General features: G+C 45.3%; 1 protein-coding gene across 3 annotated transcripts in view; it reads right to left on the reverse strand.

Moving 5' to 3' along the window:
- The window catches only part of EIF6 (eukaryotic translation initiation factor 6), a 191,471-nt gene that overhangs the window by 163,359 nt on the left and 7,633 nt on the right, over nucleotides 1–20,479 (reverse strand). For all 3 annotated transcript variants that reach the window (XM_069652215.1, XM_069652217.1, XM_069652216.1), the window contains exon 2: nucleotides 6,344–6,471. In XM_069652215.1, the coding sequence (XP_069508316.1) occupies nucleotides 6,344–6,450 (107 nt within the window). In that variant the 5' untranslated portion in view covers nucleotides 6,451–6,471. The remainder of the gene's footprint in view (nucleotides 1–6,343; nucleotides 6,472–20,479) is intronic.

Consider the following 20,479-nt stretch of genomic DNA (forward strand, 5'->3'; position numbering starts at 1 on the left):
GAAAGACTCCAGAACTGGCTCAGCATACCTTCCTGTGTCCGGCTCAGTGAAGCGCTGCTTGCTGCTTGATCTCGGAAGACCCAGAGCGGTGCTTAAGCCCTTGGTCTAGTGGGACCAACTAGTTTGAATGCTTTGAGGATGCAGCCCTTCGGAATGGTTCCTGGACTGTCTGGTGAACTAACCAGCTCTACCTCGCCGAAGCGTCATCGTTCCGCAATCGTGTCTGGAACTTTGGTGGTCGCCAGCTTGTGCCACAAGTCACATTCTCCCCGAATTCCAGCTTCCCACCTTAAAGGGAACCTGTCCTGCAGCACCTGCTATGACCGCGACTAGAAGGACACCTACCATAGCCTGCAAAACAGTGATAGTCGCTGGAACTCCCTCTCCTCCATCCAGTGAAGTGTCCAAAGGAGACCTGCACTGTTGGTTTCTGCAGGCCTTCACCGACAAGGGTTGCATTTTCCACTACCAGCCAACCAGAAGAATCCTTGAACCCACAACTCCTGGGCACCTCTCACTAGAGCCCCAGCAGCCCACAGACAATCCATAAAGACATCTAGGAAAAATTGGAGTCAGGACGTAAGCAAGCATCAGTGTATCCTCCCCCCACCATAGGATAACATGGGAACAAGTACCCACAAACACCCCCCCCCTCCCATGTCCCTCCATCTCCATCCACCTTTGGTCATCAAACCTGGGTTGATTATCATGCCCCTGGGTCAGCCTAAGGTCTGGAAGAAAGGAGAACACTTTCGTAAATTGTTAAATAACTTTCGTTTGAAACTAATCACCACCATTGCATCCTTTCTAAAGAGAACTCATACTGGTGAGAAACTTTTTTTGGACTGCTTTTTGAAGCCCCCTTCATGGTTTGGACTTCTCACGTTAGGATATTGTTCTTGCGATTTGGATGCAGTAAATAATGCAAACCACTTGGTATGTGGTCAATCCACCGAACACCAAGTATCTAATGCCAAACCATCGAATTATATGCAACGAAATTCCATTCCATCGAACAGTCATTTTGTTGTATATAATTTGATGGATCCATCGAAATTAGTGGGGTTAGGGTTAGAGCTAGGGTGGGTTAGATTAAGAGTTACATTAGGGTAACATTTATACTTTCGATGGACTGGTTTAGCTGGAAAGGCACTTTTCCATGTTAAAGATAGACTGTCGATGCTTTGGCATACGATGCACTTTTTTTTATAGATAGTTTGACATGTCGTTCATTTTTTTCCCGACGGAATGACTAAACCGAACCACTTACGTACCTGCTTTGCTTAAGTTATCTGAGGTTATTTAAGTGAACCTATGGTCATTGAATGAATTTATTATATAGTAATGTAATGTGTATTCGTTATATAGTGTGCTGTGTGATACTACTACCTGTTAGATTAACTTTCCAGTGTGTTCATAAGGCTTAAACTGCCGGTGGTTCCAGCTGACTTTCTTCGGAGGGTTCAAAAGATGCTAATTTCTCTGGAATGTAGCGAGGCCCCGGATGTGTACGATACGCTTGTACTCCTCCCTAGGGAAGAGGGGGTTCCCAGACCATAGGTGGTATTATAAAGCGGCTCAACTTATGGTGGTGGAGGAGGAGGACCACCATCTGGATCCTCTTACGCCCAAACAGTGGGTGGATATAGAGAATAACCTTTTTGTCCAGATGACACTGGGGATTGGCTATGGCTCCTGAGGGGAAGATCCCGAAGCATGTTAAGGAACCCCCAAAGTTGGCAGTACTGTAGAGCCTGTGGAGAGAGTGGAGTCATACGCTATGGCTCACTGCTTGGCCTTTGCCATTGAAGTGTATTTGGGCCCTGCCATTGATGGATGTTATCAGTGAGCCTTTAGGGTTTCAAAGATGATACGAGTTGGGCCTGGAGAAAGCTGGTCAGATGTGGGAGAAAGGACACAGTCGCTGGAACGACCACAGGAACCTCAACATAGGTAGCATATTGGTATTCCACTATCTGCAGTTAAAGGGTGTGCTTGCAGACCAGAGATTGGGGGGGTGGGGGAGATCATTTGAGGAGGGAACTGACTCCTTTTGAGGTGATTTTAATCCAGAAGACGGCTTCTAAAGGCTTAGTGGACAGCCTGTACAAGGAATTGCCGGTTGCTGAGCCGCATGAGGATTGTAGAGCTAGGACAAATTGGGGAAGAGATATTGGTAGGGATATTTTAGACGTGGGCCGTTGTTGTCAGATGGTTTCTGAAGCCAGGGTGTCCCTACAGTATAGGTGGCAAGCCATCAAATTGTTGCATAGGTGGCACTACCTCCCTACCGTATTGGCAAAGATCTATCAAGGAGTTAATCTGCTGTGCTGTAAATGTAGTTAAAGAAAGCATACTATTGGCATATGTGTCGGACTGCGGTGGGCGGGTGGAGATACAGAAATATTGGGTAAAGGTTTTTGGGTACAGAATCTACAGGGTCCACTCACTGCTAGCGCTGCTGGGGGTTGAGGAAGAGGATGAGCAAGTCTGGGCCTTCAGCATATGGCCTAAAGAGGCTTACCTCTCAGAGCTTCCTGGTCATCATAAAAAGGATGGCCTGTGTCCACCTGGCCAGATACAAGAAATCCATCTGAACACTGACGAACCAAAAATGATGTCAAGTACCGTTTAAGATTTAGAAAGTTGGAGGGGGGGGGTGAAAGGGTAGAATGCTCCAACAAGAATTAGTACCTCTGCTTCAGCATTCTCTACCATGTATATAATGCTTTACAGTACCCCAATTTAAGATTACTAGAGCGACGGAGAGAATTGAACTATAGCTCTGAGGTTATACATGAGTAAATGATCAGTATGATGACATTTGATTGTTAAAGGCCCATCACTGGTACTTTGGGGGAAATCATCCATTAACCACAGGCTAAAGCATGAAGCAAAGGCACTACTACCAACAGGGAGTCTGAAAGCACTACATTAAGTTGCAGTCTAAGTTCAAAGTTTGCACTTTCTCTGCAGTAAGTTAGTTCTCCATGGCTTTGCAGGGGTGCTTTCGAAGCAGCCCCCTAACAAGGGCCATGGCGGTTGCCAGGAAGGCAAATCGAGGAACTCCGATGAACTAGGCCCAATAATGAAAGTTATATCTGGGGGCACAGGGCACCAACAAAGTCATGACAATCGGGAGGGTAATGTGCCAACATCTAATGGGTGCCTGTGACGGTATGATCACTGTATGTCCATAAACTCAACTACCCATTCTTTAGCTTCAGCAGCACAGGCCTCTTACTTTTCTTTTGCTGGAAAGAATGGCATCTAAAAATATTTGTGTTGAATCAAGCAGCAGTTTTGGCTTTGTTTGATAGCATACCTGCCATTTGTTCAATCCAGTCAAGAGACATCAATCAGGTGAAGTTTATTGGATTGAATCGTTTGGCCAGAGTTTTGCTGCAAATTCCTTTAAGAACGGCGGCAAATGTTATACCCAATGCAGTGCAATATTTGTTACCTATGGGTTACGGCGTGCTAGAAGGTAGCAAGGAGGTTATTTTCTAATCGGTTAGGGAAAAGGCTGCAGTATTTACATCTGGTTTTGATTTGATGGCTTATCCGCCCATGAAGGTTACTTTTTTCTCAAGCAAGGGGCAGTTCAAAGTGATGCGTAGGCAGCCCTAGATTCAGCAAGAGGTAGATAACTGGCCTTGGCTCCCGGGGGAGCTCTGGCCTACAAAGCTAACCAGAGTTAACTGGAGCAGCGGCATGGACTCTTAAATGGGCTTTGGGTTTCAGCATCTTCTGCGGGGTCTGGAAAAGGGTTTGGGCCAGTTAGATGCGTTTATGATGCAAGAGACCAGTTTCTGTTTTGAATGGGTATTCGATTGTTGCTTCTCTGGCTTTACAGAATGCCAAAGGACGCCCTTTTTCAGGACTAACTGCTATGAGGAATGATCGGGGTATGCAGCTGTTAGACTGGAAAGCTGCAAAACCATATTTATTGGCTACTAAATTTGTTTAGAGTTACACAAAATAAATTGTGTCTCTTTGCCTTGATTAATGCTTAATGGAATCCGGCAGCTCTCTGTAATGAGGACTTTCTGGATGCGGTTGCAGATCATTTAGATGCTTGCTTTTTAGACCCTGCTATTTCGGCTATTATTATTGCAGGTTACCTGAATTGCAAAGTATTTTGGTGGGAAATATGTACTCTTCGACAGCTGGGGGCATTCCCGATGCTCACCAAAGGGGCACCTTATGGCCTACCCTAATGCAGGAGCGAGGGTTTATTATGATTAACGGTAACATTAGGCTAGACGTCCCCCCACAGCAGACCTGGCATAGATGAACTGAAGTAGCCACAATGGATTTAATTTTTGTAATGGCCAATATCTTTCCCTTGATTGAGGCGTACAATGGAAGCCAGTGACCATCATATTGTTTTAGCCGACTGGTTGATCCATTTGATTCCACACTCATTGGAAGTTAATGGGGGTAGGATTTGGCCAAGATGTTCAGATAAGGCCCTCGCCAGCTGAGGTCCCATTTGGAAGTTGGTCTTTTGGAAGTGGGCCGGGTGAAGGAGATTGTATTGACAACTATATTCCTGCCCTGAGGTTGTTTTCATGTACAAACTATGAATAAAAGGCTAACCTTTAAACATATGTTTGTCAGTACGGTTCAGAGTAAAAATAAAAATAAACTAAGAGCAGCTTTAAGGGACTCATCTAAATCTAATTTGGTTAACCAGTGGGGCCAGAATAAGAAACTGAAACAATTTAAGAACTGGAGGGCCATAAAAGTAAAATGGGGCAGCAGGATGTGTACTAATGCTGGCCGCCATTTCTAATAAAAACTGTGCAAGTTTGGCACCTATTGAATCGTTATGGGATGCAACAGCTCCCGCTCCAAATGAGTAAAATTGTGGAAGAGGTTTGGGTGGGGCATTTCAAGAAGTTGTTTACTTTGCTGTGGTCCACTCAATCTGTTGGGAATATAATCAAGAGATGGAATGGAATATAATCAAGAGATGGAATGGGCATTACAGTTTGATATTCAATATCTTTTTTCTAGATACAGTAATTAGAGAGCCGCAGGGCCAGATGGTCTTTCAAATTTAATGTTCAAATTGCATCCGGAGAGCTGAGCAGAAATATTATTGTTATTTCAACATGTGATTGAGAGGAGTTATATTCCAGAGTCCTGGCACAAGTCAATTGTGGTACCAATTTTTAAGAAGGGCGACAACACTTTGCCGGCGAGTTATAGACCGATCGCCCTTCCTGAGGCGCTTGGAAAATTGTTTGCCTCATCTTCAAGGAATTTCTGCAATGGGTGAAAGAAAGTTCTGGTTTTGATTCACATCATTCAGGGTTTGTCGCAGGTATAGGCATGTCTTTAAATGCTTTTTTTGCTGGGGTGCGGGTGGGGGGGGTGGGAGAGGGGGAATTTAAAGGTAAAATGCTGCTGCAGAATACATCCTTGTACGTAGAATTTACTGATTTTCAAACAGCATTGGACTGTGTGGATAAGGAACTTCTTGGCAAAAGTATTGCCAGAAATGTTCCTGGTTATACAGCAACACATCTCTGCAAGTCTGAATGGACATTTCTGACATGCTCACTCAGCAGATTCCTACCTTCCGGGGCCTGAAGCAGAGCTGTATTCTGGCACAGTCCCGTTCCAATTTTTTTTATTTTGAATTTTGGCCGGGTGCTAAAAACTGCCTAAGCATTTAGACCTAGATTGGCCGGTCATCCGATGCAATGGTTACTCTATGCGGTTGGCCTTGTTCTTCTGGGCCACACCACGCTAGGGATGCAGCGCCAATTGGTAGCCTTGGAAAGCTACTTGAGAAAAATTGTTTCAAAATCAACATCAAACCTTCTGAAATGTTGTACCAACTCTTAACACTGCTAAACATAAATGGCACATTTATAATGACCCGATGGGCATTATTCTTTATGTAAACTTATTGGCATCTACACAATATACCGATTTTGCATAAAATAAAGTCGAGGTTTAACTGCAATATTCGGTTCTGAAGGGACTGCATACATATAGATGGGCTGAACTTAAGTCCTAAGGCCTTGGGAACATTCTACCCAGCCGTCTGGAGAAACAGGGAAAACCATACAGTTATCCCTCACCAACTAACAAGATCTTCCTGAACACAGTATCCGCAGGATCGAAAATGTGGTTCACACAACAGAAGTAGGCAAGCAGTAAATAATGTCTGAACGGTAAGAAATCCACCCTTGAGTCCGCTTCGATCTCATGCAACTAATAAATGACTATTGGGATGATCTGCAAGACGATACTGGGAGATTAACAAGAAACTGTATTCGTATTGAAACAAATATGTGCCCCAGAACTTTTGCTTTCGTCCACTCACCTGTAGAAGTTCTCAGAGCCTCCTATGGCAACAAGGCAATAGGTGTTGGTGAGTTTGGCAAAACAGCCAATCTCATTGTTGTTTTCAAAGGAAGCACGTACAGCCATGATATCAAGAAAACAGAAGAGCTGGAAGAGAAGAGTCACAGTTAGGAAGCAAGGCCCTTATATCACAACAAAGCTAAAAGGAAAGCTTGGACAAGAAAATATCCTTTCCTCAACTTGTGCCAGTAGCATTGCAAGATCGATAATTAAAATATCTTGTTTCGGGCCTGTTCCCAGCAGTGCCAGAAATCCCATATCAAAACCCTGCACAACAAAAAAAACCTTCCTTGACCCCCTTCTATCCGCCAGCTACAGACCCATCTCAAATAATTGTTTAATAGCCAAAGTAATCGAACAGCGTACTCCCAGCTATGCCTGTTCAGTGAACCCAAGCTCCTATGAAAACCAACCCATCTGGCTTCAGACTCCTATGAGGAGGTGAATAGGGATGCCCTCAAAAGAACCTCAGACTCACCTTGTGCTGCACTAATCCCCCTTGATGGCTTTTGACACCATGTACCACTGCACCCTCACGGGAAGGCCCCACTCCCTCTGCATCAGGAATGCAGCAGAAATGGATATCCTCCTTCCTCTCCAAAAGATCCCAAAATACACACATTCCTCCCTTCTTTCCCTGTCACCAATGGAGTACCAAAGGGTGCCTCCCCCACCCCTGCTCTTTAACCTCTACCTGAGCCCCCTTCCCCACCATTATCCGTTCACACAGTCTGTTCTTCTACAACTACGCAGATGGCACCTAAATCATCATCATCACAATCCCAAAGGACCCCCTCCAAGCCCTCCCCCGACCTCGCTTCATGCCTCGCAGAAACAAGACTACTGGATGATGGCAAAACACCTCCTTTTCAACCCTAGAAAATCTAAAATCGTGATCTGTGGGAAGACTGACCTCTATCCCCAACCCATCCCTTGGCCATCCTCCCTAGGCCTTCCCCCTACCTCCAACACAGTAAAGAACGTTGATTGGACCATGGACTTAGACCTGAAACTCTCACATCAACTGTCAAAATCCTGCCATCTACATCTACGCATTCTCAGATGCATCTTCCCCTGCCCAGTCACTGCAATCACGACTATGCCAACACCCTATACCTAGGCGCGCCTGCATCTCAACTTTGAACTCCAATGGATCAAACACACTACAACTAGGCCCTTTCTTGCGTTAGGCCCAAGAGATTATACACTTTCCTTCACTGGCTCTCAAATCGGGCAACGGCCTACCTTCAAGGCTACGTGCATCACCCACAACACAGGCCCCAAATATCTACAACACAAGCTCAACCCCTACAGACCCAACAGAAATCTCAGGCAAAGCTCCCCTCCTTGTCATCCCTTCCGCCAGTAGGGGGAATCCTCCTTCTGCCTCCAAGCACCCACAAAATGGAACTCTATTCCTTTTAGCATCTGCTACATAGAGGATCACTTCGCCTTCCGGAAGGCTCTCAAGACCTGGCTGTCTTCCCATCTGCATTATGACTGACCCAATTTGCCTCATGGGTGAACTTACACCCCTAGACAGGTAGGTGGGGACACCAACGAGTTATATAGATAGTTCTGAGTGCACACTGAAAGGATTCCCGCAGACCCACATGATAGGATGAGCACTCCATCGTTGAAACTAGAAATCCTCCATGACTTACTGGTACATATGCACAACATCTCATTGGAAGATAGCCGCATCCCTCCCAAAGCACGGCCACACATCTGCAATCATCCACTACTCAAACTCCTCGCATATCACCTCTGCCACTAGAATGCAACTAAGTCCCACAAAACAATTCGGACTAGCTGGGCACATAATCAGTCTCCTTGACTCGCATACCTCCCGACAGTCCTTCACAGCACCCATTCACAAGCCAGTTCTCCATGGGTCGCTAGCAAGGACTTAGCCACCCCTACCTACCTTTGCTCTGGCTAAACTTCACACTCGCACATTCTAAAATCCTCTTTATCAATTTCTCATACCTCAGACTTAGGTCCTCAAAGGGCGTTCACCTACAGCACTTTTGAGGTCATACCAATGTCACTAGGTGCTATACAAATGCCATATAACATAAGGGGCAATCAGATGACCATAAATAATTTTCACACTGCCATAAATCAAGTGACTGATTCATATGAGGGGAGCTGGGGGGGGGAAGAGAATACAATACATCCACAATTTAGGGAGTCATAATTAACTGTACTAAACCTCCAAACTATGGATCCCCTTCCAATGGCACTAAATAGAATCAGAATTAGGAACATTAGCATGGACCACCAACATCCAAAATGAAGGTGTAGATTAGATGGCACTAAACTAAGAAAAAAGCAACATGCATAACGTACAGACCTGAACCAAATAGGAGGGAACCTTGTATTCCCCCTTTTTTTTTTTACTTTCTTTATTAAAGCACTTTGAATCACATCTTATTCAGACAAGGTGTACATATTGTAGAAGCAGTAAATCAGGTCAACAGAGCAATCTACAACAGTCCCAGTTCATAGATGAACATATAACCATGCAAAAAGCGTTGGCAACATAGGGCGCCACCAGACATCGACTGGGATTAATGCACTGAGAGAACAACCAGACTAGTCTGGACAAAAATCATCCTGCGTGCGCTGCAAATACAATATGAAAGGTTGCCAAATATCAATTGGGCTATTTTCTGCCGGTTGCATCACAGCCCATTGGTCTTCAGTATCATTGGCCCAGGTAAGTAAACCCAGTAACTGCTTAAAAATGGCTGCTGCATGCTTGAGCCATAGTAAAAAATATTCAGTGTACTGCCAGAAGTAAACAGCCTAGCACACTTGCACACAAGCCCCACTACGTCCTCAAATACATGGAAAAGGCTTTACAAAAGGGGTGGCATTCAGCTTACAACAAAGCATATCTGTAAGGGCAGAACAATCATTCCAATATCCATCTCGCGCCAGACAATTACACACCATATGAAAGTACCCAGCATCCTCTGCCCTAAAGCAGGTATTAGCTTGAGAAAAGATCTTCAATCTGGCCATCGTGTAGTAATATTTATGAAGCACTTTTAGCTGTACTAGGCAAAACCTGGAGTTTTAAGAGACCTCTCAGGTCTGTGTGCACATCTCCCTCAAGATTTCATCAGTGATGTCTAGTCCCATGTCATGCGCACATTTAGCTGGGGCCTTGCTGGGTGGAGGGCGGGGGAAGACTATTGTGGTCGTGGACCAAACCTTATTAAGTAGAGACAATGCCCCGGGTGCCATATGTTAGGGAGGATTCTCATTTCTGTGTTAATTCCCTTCTACATTAGAGACCCCTGGAGAAGTGTGACCTTTTCCCTACTCCCTTGTGCGTTTTTCTTTGATTTGAACCCGGTGTTTCTTTTGGAGTCTGACAAACTCCATAGGCATCTTTTAGTATTGACACACAGCACCCTCAGTGCAGTGTCACAGAGAAGTCCTTTGGATTTCTCCAAGGTTTAAATACCTTCTCTTGGATAAACTACTGTTTCCAAGAGTAGTAAAGTGAAATTTACCTTACTTAGCTTTTTCTCTTTGTAGACCCAACCCACACACTAGCTTACATAGAGTCCTGGAAGGGTTACCTAGTAACCCCTTGGTCTACCTTGTCATGTAACATTTCTATGTCACCCTTTCTACAATTAATGGCTGGTAGCAGTGGTTTACTTTTTCTTACCATTGTGTATTTTTACCGCAGGCTGTATACTCAGCTGCAGGATTGCACAAATGGGTGCCCATTTTGTCAAAATGGCCCCGATCTTTTTGCCCCATTTCTTGTTGGAAAGGTCCTTCTTGAGATTTACTCTGCACGCCAAACCAGGTTTGGCCCCTTTGTTCATTTTGTCTTTGGCAGGATTCACTGGTGAAGCCTGTGTCTGACAGGGCAGGAAGCAAGGGAGGTTCCCGAAAATACCTGTGCTTGGTCTCCTTGGTTACCAACGGGGGTCCTAGCAGTCCCTCTGCCAGACATTTGTCCTGGTTACAAGAAACTTACCCAGAGTCTTTAGCTCACCATCTTTCACAGAGAAGAAATATCCAAAACATATCAGTCTTTGCCCTGCCCTGGGGCAGTCCAGCACCGAACTGCTAGGCAATTCTCCTTCGAACAAAAGTACCAACAGCAACCCCCGACACGTTTCAGTATGGTTAGAACTCATGAGTAGGATGGAGCCTTGTATTTTTTTTTTTTCTTTTTCCACTTTCTTTACTAAAGCACTTGGAATCACATCTTACTCAGACAAGGTGTACATATTGTAGAAGCAGTAAATCAGGTTAACAGAGCAATCTACAACAGTCCCAGTTCATAGAGGAACATAGAACCATGTAAAAGCCTTGGGGACATAGGGCGCCACCAGACATCGACTGGGATGAATGCACTGAAGGAACAACCAGAAGCCACAGTGACAGCTGGGAGAGAATTGCATAAAAGACGAGGTCTTTTGCAAGGAGGGGAGAGTCAACCACTGGGCGAAGGAACCAAAGAAGAAAAAGGAAGAGAAGCTTGTTGCAGCTTCTTGGACCGTTGGTTTACCCGGTGAAGCCCTGCTGCATTGCTGAAGCTCTGAAATTCTAATCGACTGGAGGAGTCCGGAAAGGACGACATTCTCCCCATGGGTTGGTGGGACCAATCAGCCCCAAGACGAACTTGCCTGGAACCCCTCTCTGCTGGCTGTACTTCTTTGCTGCTGCAGGAAAGGAGTGCCAGGGGAGAGGAACACCAGGACGAGTGCATCACCTTTAAGCTGGACCCGAGCTCCAGGAAGATCCTCCGGACTCCCTCGAAGCAGGGCTAACCAAGCCTGAGCCACCTCAGAGTGCTGGACCCCAGAAGCAACTAAAGTCTGCAAGGTGTCCAAGAACCGTGGTGGTGCCATTTGCAAGTAGCTGAAACCGTTAAGTGCCGCTGATCTGGGTCGTGCCCATTGCTGCCGACGACCTTCAAACCATAGTGAAGGGTACACAGACGTACGCCCTCTAGTCCCCACGACTGAGGCCCAGTAACAACAGGAACAGAAGCCAGCTGGAACCTTCAAGGTACTGTGCAACTAGGGGTACTTACCTGTGTGTGTAGCTTGCTTGCCCTCACTGGAGACTTGCATTTTGCTGCCCTTCGCAGAGTTGCTTGCATCTTTGCTTCTCACAAGCCTCCCTTCTTGTGGCCCAACAGTGATTCTTTTTACAACAACACTATTGTGCAAAACTTTTGATCTATCTTCAAGAAGTGCCTCAGCTCCCCTAGACTTTGCTCAATTTACATTGGCTTTCCAGCTCCCTGAAGACTCTTCTTACCCTCTGACTTTGTGTTGATCTGTCCCTCCAAAAAGTCATATATACACCTTACTTGTATAGCTTGGAAAGGGTTAACTTATATTTAATTGGGGGATTCAAAAGTGCTTACCCGTTTGAGAAACCTTTTTACCTTTATTTCCTTCCCTAACCTTTTTTCCATAACTTCAGTAGTGCATTTAAGTGTAAAAAGTGATATTTTCATGTCCACAGTGTCCTAGAAGTGTATTTTATTGTTGCCAATTGCCCCTTCTAAAGAAGGATTATTTTAAAATGTACTGTTAAATTAATAAATAATTAGTAATCAAGAAACCTCGAGTATAAGTGTTATTTGAATACTTGTCACTGTGACTATGTTACAACCCTACAGCTCACATTGACGCCTCTTGAGATAAGCCTGGTTGTTCAGTCACTCTACCAACTTGTGTAGTACAGGCCTATACCAAAGGGTGGGTTATCTATTGCGAAGAGAACAAGGCTGGTGTAGTCACCCACAGGGATACAACATACAATCTTGCTTAACATCATATGCCCCCATTATAAATTCCAGCTTTGGGTCGTTGGAGGGCCTCGCCAGAAACTACACCCATAGCCTTTTGAACACTTTGCAACCCAGTGTAGCAAAGCTACTGTGAAGATTTGTGATGTGCAAGTGCAGGTACATCCTCAGCAGCGATATTCCGATCAATATACATGTACTCCAGCCAACCAAACCCATTCCGTACCCACTGCCGCTCAGTAGTGAAGTCTATCATGGGGAAGGGTTGGAATAAAGTTCCATAACAGGAAGCCTCAATGAAAAGGTGTGGGCCACACCAAGAAGTCTCCACATTTGCACCAAGCCAAAGCAGTCTCAATCGCAGGCAGCCTACCAGTTAACGTGCACATCTTGCCCTTTTACGCATGTAAATATGGCAAATACGGACCATTTAATTTTATACTGCGTACGTACCGTGTACGCTTTGATTTATTCATTAAAAAAAACATACTTTCCACCACTAGATGGCAATGTAGCATTTCTTTTGTCAGCAGCATAGCCTTCTTATGCATGATGGTGAATTTCCAACTGAAAGACCAAATCTGTGACAGCTAAGCGAGCAACACAATAAAGCACGCACCCTTTTAAAATGTGTTCATACCCATAACGTATGTGTTGGATACGTTTTACTCTCTTGCAGAGGAGAAAACGAACTTTTACTCTTGAAATTGCATTTACGCTCTAATTTGAAAAATCATGCGTAAAATACTCCCACCTCAAAATCATATCTGGAGCACTGATCGCAGGGTCTATGGGGCAGGAGTCTACAAACAGGAGAATTGCCAGTGATGTAATATCCCACTGCCCTACAGAATATCTTTCAAGTATAACGTGTTGATTGGGTACATCGTTAATCAATTAGAAGGCTACTTGTTGAGCTTTTACTGCCATCCAGTACATCTTCAAATTAGGAGCAGCAACCCCTGCTGTGAGTGAGGCATAGACAATGTGTCCCATTTAAGGTGTACCGATCCAGAGTGCCACGTGAATGTATAAATAGAGCCAGATTTTGAATTGGGAGTATTTTACTCCCCATTTTTGAAAGTTGGGAGTAAAATGATGTTTAGGGAGTAAAATCCTAAGTCCCTTTCCCAGTGGGAGTATTTTGTAAATCAGTAAACATGTTCAATTGTAAAACAAATGTTTTTGTGAGAAATACATCTTTGCGCCAAGTTATTCATGCATATTAAAAGGATACATTTGAACTCTACCATTATAATAGTCGCTTCTTCCTGTGATAGTACACAAAATACTGGTCTAAACACATCCATGGAACCGTTTAGGTGAAATCAGGGGCACAAGGTCCTAGATGTCCATTTCCCATTTTTATACTCCATTTTGTTTTGGGGGCGGGGGCGAAATATTTGCCCATTTTTAGGGAGCAAAAGTGGCCGATACACTCCTTATCTGTATGGCCGAGTAAAGCTACCAGGGTGCTTGAATCCGGCGCGTGGCCATAATGGGATATTTTGGCAGCGTTAGGTAAGATTTTCATATTTATGATCAATCTTCCTGACCTGTGTCAACCTCCGAACCTTTTGCTTGGAGTTAGTAACTATTTTACTTTGTCCCTAGGTGAAGGGGAATCTTTTTTCCCCCAGTCACCTAGTCTTTATGGGTGACCTTTTCATGTCACTCGAGTGTATGTTTGAAGTTCTAGTTCCCTACAACTTTTTTGGCTTAGGCTGGGTTGCCCCTTTGGGTCCCTCTGTTAATTTCTCTTTAATGTACTTGGGTAAACTACTGTTCCCAAGGAGTAAAGAGTGGTTTTCATCCTCTTTACATTTTGTTTAAGTGAGCCAGTACTCCCCACCTTATGTGAAGTGCTGGGGGATACAATGTATTTTTTTTCTTACTTAGCTGTTAACATTGTGTTACTTCCGAGTTTACATGATGGTGGCAGTGTAACTACTTTTAGTCACCATTACTCGCAGGCTGTTAATTCAGCCTTGTAATGCACAGAAGGGCCACCATTTTTTCTAAAATGGTGGGCTCCTTTTTTCGCTATGTGTGTTTGCTGTTTGTTGTCTTCCCCTGCCATTCTAGGCAGAAACTACCTCAGTGGAAGTTTTGTCTTCAGCGGACTCCCTTGGATTTCCTGCCCAGGCTCCAGAGTGTCTGAAGGTAGGAAGCGAGGGAGGAGTCCAAAACTCTGCAGTCCTTTGTCTTTCACCTTGCCTGAAAGGAACCAACTCCCAGTGGGGGGCTGGCTGTCCAGATTGCCCAGCCAGCCCGCCCCTTTCTGTAAATGCAGGGAGAGAATACAGAAATTGTGCTGTAGTTCCTGTTAAATACTCCGAACCTGGAAGCTGCTGACAAGCCGACCACTGGAGCTGAAACCAAAGAGGGAGATGAAGAAAGGACAGCTGTTGAGATTTCCAGCGACCAGAGAGGCTGCAGTGTAACAGGAGCCTGCTGCAACCCTACCTTCCAATCCACCTAGGGGGTCGCGAGCGCAACGACTCCTACCCAGAGACAAGTGTGATCCACTAGTCTGAAGACCACCTGCATTTTGAGCCATCCCATGGTGTGCAGCCACCTGGCTGGGCTGCAATACCTCAATAGCCTGAGACTCGAGCCATTGTGCTGTGCATCGGCTAACGAATCTCGCCGGAACGTTGGTGGCATCCCACTGGACCTCCAGAGACTCGATTCCTTAAGTGCCCTCACCTGAGTGCTGGACCAGATAAGCGACGAGAATCCAACCAGCGATATTCAGTCTTCTCCTGAATCCTGAAATGGCTGCCAAAACCACAGAGCCGTGACCAGCCTCGAAGAAACTCTTGCCTGGAGCCCTGATGCAAATTCCCTTCCAGTGTCCTTTCTTCAGCCACCACGACAAGGAATTCAAGGACCAGGTTTTTGGCTACAGATCCTGAAGACATCCAGCTGCAAACTCCTCCGCTGAGGTACTGTGTTGGCTTGGGTATTACCTAAAGCCTTGTGCGATTTCTCTAACACATTGGGGGTGATTCATGCAATTGGGAGTTCCCTCATCCAGTTCAGCCAGGTCCAAAGCTGGAATCTCTCTAGGGTGTCTTCTCTGAAGTCCCTGGACCCTTTCTGCAACTCTAAAGTAAAGTACTTACTTTACTTAAAGAACCTTCCTCAGGAGTTCAGACTGTTCAGCATTCTATGCCTATACCGACCCTGCCAAATTCTGGTCTCTAGAGAACTTGGGAGCCCCTTCTGCCACTGAGAAAACTATGCTTCAAGATTAGGGAAGGACTTACAAGGTCAAGCCTTTGCCTTGAACTAAGTGTTGAAAGTGTTTAATGATGTAGTAGTTGTACTGATGTAGGGGTTGTATTGGTAACTGTTCCTCTGAAATATGAACAGTTACAAACATTCTTACTTACCTTAGAATGTATTATGCCATTCATAAAAGTATATAGGGTTATTTTACTTACAAGTGAATTGGAACCTTCTCTTCCCAAAGTTAATGTTGTTGGCTTCACCTAACTATTTCTTTCAGAGAATAAGTGTATAAATTCACCAACTAGGTTTTGCTTCCCCTAACTTGCTGCATAGCCTGTCTAGAATAAGACTGCCTTGGGTTTTACCTACCTTGAATAGCGGAGTAGCATTCTGAATAAGCGTACTGTGCATTTTACCGACCATGGTCTGCTTATGAAATCTAAAAAGTGTGATGAGTTATTGCGCATCTTAATCTGTGTTTTACTGATCTGAAAAGCAACTGTAATCCGTTTTATTACAACATTATGTTACCTGGTATAACTGGAGGTTATCCTAAACTTAGTAACAGGTTCCTACTGTTCCATGAATGTGTGTTCCACTATTCAGAAAAGTATCTGGTAACAGGGTTGGTTTACTAAGCGATTTCTTAACAGAGTCACAGCATGACCGACAGGGTGCACTACCCTTGAATTACTGTCTGTATTCAAAAAGTATATGTTACCTGGTTTTAGTCCCCAAGAATAGCGGATTGCACTTAGAATGTGTTACAGGCTTGACTCACCTTGAACTGCTGATAGCTATTCTTAATAAGGTTATACTTTTGGTATCCCTCAAGTATGGAGTTGGTTTTTATCATCTGTGTTTATATATAAAACGGGATAGTACTTATTAACCCAAGATTCACCTTGGCCTACTTGTATTTAAATAAACCCTTGATTTGTACAATACATAGTGTTTGTGTTCCTTTGGACCGTATGTATTCTACAACTTCTGTGTACCAAGCTACAGCCCTCTCCCTCCTAAGAGAAGCCTGGCTTTCTATCCATGGAACCTCCTTCTCAGGTGATACAGCCTTATACTAAGGCAGTGGAGCTTATGTACTGTCTCAGATGTATGGGTTCATGAAGCCCTTAGGTGAACCTTAGAATAACTATCCCAACAGGGAGGATTACCATCTTAAGCAAGGCTATTTTCCCTGCAGCAGTCAGTGGTAATTGCGCCCAGGCCTTCAGTTTCAGTGTGAGGTGTGACATGTATACCCCATAGTTGCATGGAACAGTGAAGTGTGATGGCTGGTTACTGTGATCCCCAAGTGTCTTATCTCGTCTGGCCCAGGAGAAACCAAGTAGGTCCTGCGGCTCACTCACTGCGTTCACTGGGAAGATGTCAGACTTTTGAGCAGAACTCTAAGACAAAACAGCTCCCCAAAGACGAGAACATCCTGCATAAATCAGGGCCAGGTGTATAGGAGGTACCATCATGTAAAGTATTGCATCATAAGCATAGAGAGATATAATCTTGGGTTCATCAGTCAGATGAATATCCCTATGCCCGTGTTTCAGTCTGGCGCGTTCCCATAGCTATGTGAAAAGGGTTTGAGAGTATTCCATTTGAACTGGCCCTGACAGATGGAGAGGCATAAGTAGCCACACCCATGATATAAAACAAGGGCCAAAGATACATTTGCACAACACTGCATACATAAATTGCCAGGAGACCGAATCAAAAAGGCCTTGTGTGTCTAGTGTAGCTGCCACTAACTGGGCTGACAGATCCACCTGGACTAGAATTTTAAAAGAGTCGACATAATTCAAGGGCTGTGGAACGCCCGGGTATGAAGACCGATTGGTCAGTATACCTGTATACCTTTGATGCAATACAGGCAAACCTTCCATTTAGGACCCAGAAAGCCAACTCTCAATTTAGAAGACATCTGATTGTCAACATCTAAATCAATAAATCAATGTATGACCAGTACCAGAAACCCATGAACAATTCAGATGGTGAACCTCAGGGAGGTCAGCTTGGGAAGAATAGGCACACATTGTCAACATAAGAGAGTCCCTCTATTGTACAAACACTATACACGCAGCTTGGACCCTGCATATAGACAAACAGGAACAGTCAGAGGTCTGGGGCTAGGTCCTGGAGCAAAAAGCTGCACGTGGGTGGATGGGTGCACACTTGAAGTCCCTCAAGCAGCACAACCCAGGACAAATAACCATATTTTGTGCCACAGAGACTACAGCTTTACACTGATTGATACAAGCATGTAGCACGGGTACTGGGGTCCCTGTGACAGCTCTTTACTGAATACAGATAGTAACACATTTGGGTCTGAGGGCAGCGTGGCCCTGGTACAGATAGCTACACTAAAGGGAGCCAAGACACACCAGATTTGTGTTCACTTGCTCAAGAACTGAAACGGTAACCACGTGGCAGCTGAGTCCGCAGTTTAAGTAAATATGTGCGAAGGAAATATCCCAAAGAGGTGCTGGTCATGTAGGTTAGCCGTGCACTATTGCATCAAACTCAGATGGTACTGTAAAAGCTGTGCACCCAAGATGTACTGTTAGAAAATACTAAGTGTATCTTACTTGCTTTTCTGTACAAGGCGGGTTGTGTGAAACTGCATAAAAGCCCCGTTTTTTTTTTGTTGCTCAGAGGCCACATTTTATGGACAGGATATTATGCTGGTTTCCCCCCTCCTCCCCCAAGACATTTCTGTACAGTGGTGTAGAAATATCCTTCATCTCTGCCTTTGGAATACTTGATGAGCTGCAGATTTCTGCAATAAGGAAAGGGATCTCTAGCAGATAGCTACAAAGATGGACCAGTTAATCGATGTTGTGACTAGTGAACCATGAATGAGTCACCCTTCCTCCAGAGGATACACCTTCCCAGCTCACACTGTCATGATGCAATTGAAGCTTAATGCATTAATCAAGCAAAGGCAAGTGTTCGTCCGGTCTTCCCTTTTTTTTACGTTGCATTGCTTTGTCATGGTTCTTAATTGCCAGGAGCAATTTAGCACCCGCGTGTAGTTTAGAATAATCTAGAGAAGCTACTTTTGACTCCCTGGCCAAACGTAACCTGCATTGGCTATGGGTGCTTGAGAATATGTCTGAAGGAGCATTCAAACATGTCTAGAAGACATTTAAACCATAACGGGTCATTTATGAGGGACAAAAGGTTAGTTTGTCTATCATGTGGAAGTTAGATTTTCAACTTGAGAGGTACAAACTCTCCGCTTCCCAGAGGTAACTAAAGCTCTGATTACTTATGGTACTCTGCATTACTCTTAGTCCTACTGTTCCTCGTCACGGAACTTACATCATGAGGCCCCTGCTTCCGACACAGGACCTTCTATTTCTTTTTTCTGTATAACTTCTCCCCTTAACTCACGGCATCCAGTTTAAAATATCCAAGCCAGAGAGGAGGGTCGTCAGTACTGTGAGGAGGAGGGTAGGACTAATGAAGATTACCGGTAAGTAATCAGAGCATTACCTTCACGTCCACTCTTCCTCGTCCCAGTACTTAAATCATGAGGCATACCGTAACAGCAACAGGGAGAGGTCTCAATGAGACACAGAGACAGAAAGTACAGAACAAAAAAACACACCTTTAATGACTCCAAAATCACATCCCAACAGATAAATCCTAACCCTGAAGGAACCATCTCCAGAGTGGGAGACATTCAACCGATAGTGGTTGACAAAAAGTGCTCTGATCTGCACAGGTGGCTGACCTACAAATCCACTGTAGAGAACCCCTCCCTCCCCCCTAGCATCCGCCCAGGAAGCAGCCAAACCCCTGGTAGGGCGACCCTGAACGTGGGCAGGCACAGGCAGGTCAGAAGCCACATAAGCCATGGAGACAACAGCATGGATCCACCGGCTAATGGAAACCACATAGGCCTTCTGTCCCGCACCAGCGGGGTCAAAAGTATCAGACTGCCAAAAAGGGGGCAGTCCAAGCAAAATACTCCAGAACCGCCCGCAGCACATCAATGGCATGCCAAGCCACCTCGTCCGGCGTCTGTGGATCCTGGAAAAATGCAGGGAGAACCAGATCCCGAGCGGTGTGAAACCAAGACACAACCTTAGGCAGAACTTCGGATCACAGCGTCCGGTAGAACCCTCAAGAAAGGGGGATGACAACAGAGCCCCAATCTCCCCCAGCTTACGGGCAGATGTGATAGCGATCAGAAAAGCAGTCATTAGTGTAAAGTGCTTGATGTCAATTTCCGACAGTGGCTCAAGGGAGGCACCTGAAGGAACCTCAAGACAAGAGGGAGATCCCAAAGGGAGAAGGCCTTTATAAGTACAAGGACGGGAAGAAAGAGACCCCGAAGCAACTTCCCCACCAAGACCTCCCCATCCAAGTGACCCTCAGAGTCCCCTTAGAGGAATGTAATGAAGGCCCATTGGGAGCAAAGAGTGTTGATCACCAGGCCCTTGTCAAACCCCTACTAGGAGGTACTGGATAATATCGGGCAGACCGGAACACAGAGGAGGGGTGGGGGGGGGTGAAACACAGACCGCCCACATATCCCGAAAGTGGCCCCAGTGTTTGTCATACACCTTCAGAGTAGAAGGTCTACAAGCATTAATGATAGACTCGACCACAGGACCCGAAAAACCAAACCCTGGGAGATCAGAGACCGTGCAATAGCCAAACCGCCCATTGAATCGGTCTGACCTCAAACCCCAGACCTGCGTGCAGGGTGACAAGGCCACCTCGGAATCAACCAAGGTTCCCGGGTCTGAAATTCCAACAGGGAGGGGAACCAGCTCCGGCAGGGCCAAAACAGAGCAAACAGCACAGTGGACCCGCTCTCCCTGATGCGCTAGACCACAGCAGGAAAGAAAGGGGAGAGGAGGGAAATGCATAAAAGAGACTCCAAGGCCACCCCACAGCAAGAGCATCCACCCACCCACAAGCCCCTGCGGCAGGGAAACAGGAGCAGAAGAGCAGAACCTTCGCAGAGACAGAGATCCATAACCAGGAGCTGAACCCGACACGGATCCCTGCAAACACCCTGTCTGACAGAACCAGTTC

The sequence above is a fragment of the Ambystoma mexicanum genome, chromosome 3p (genome assembly GCF_040938575.1).
Source record: "Ambystoma mexicanum isolate Mex_15411 chromosome 3p, UKY_AmexF1_1, whole genome shotgun sequence".
Lineage (NCBI taxonomy): Eukaryota > Metazoa > Chordata > Amphibia > Caudata > Ambystomatidae > Ambystoma > Ambystoma mexicanum.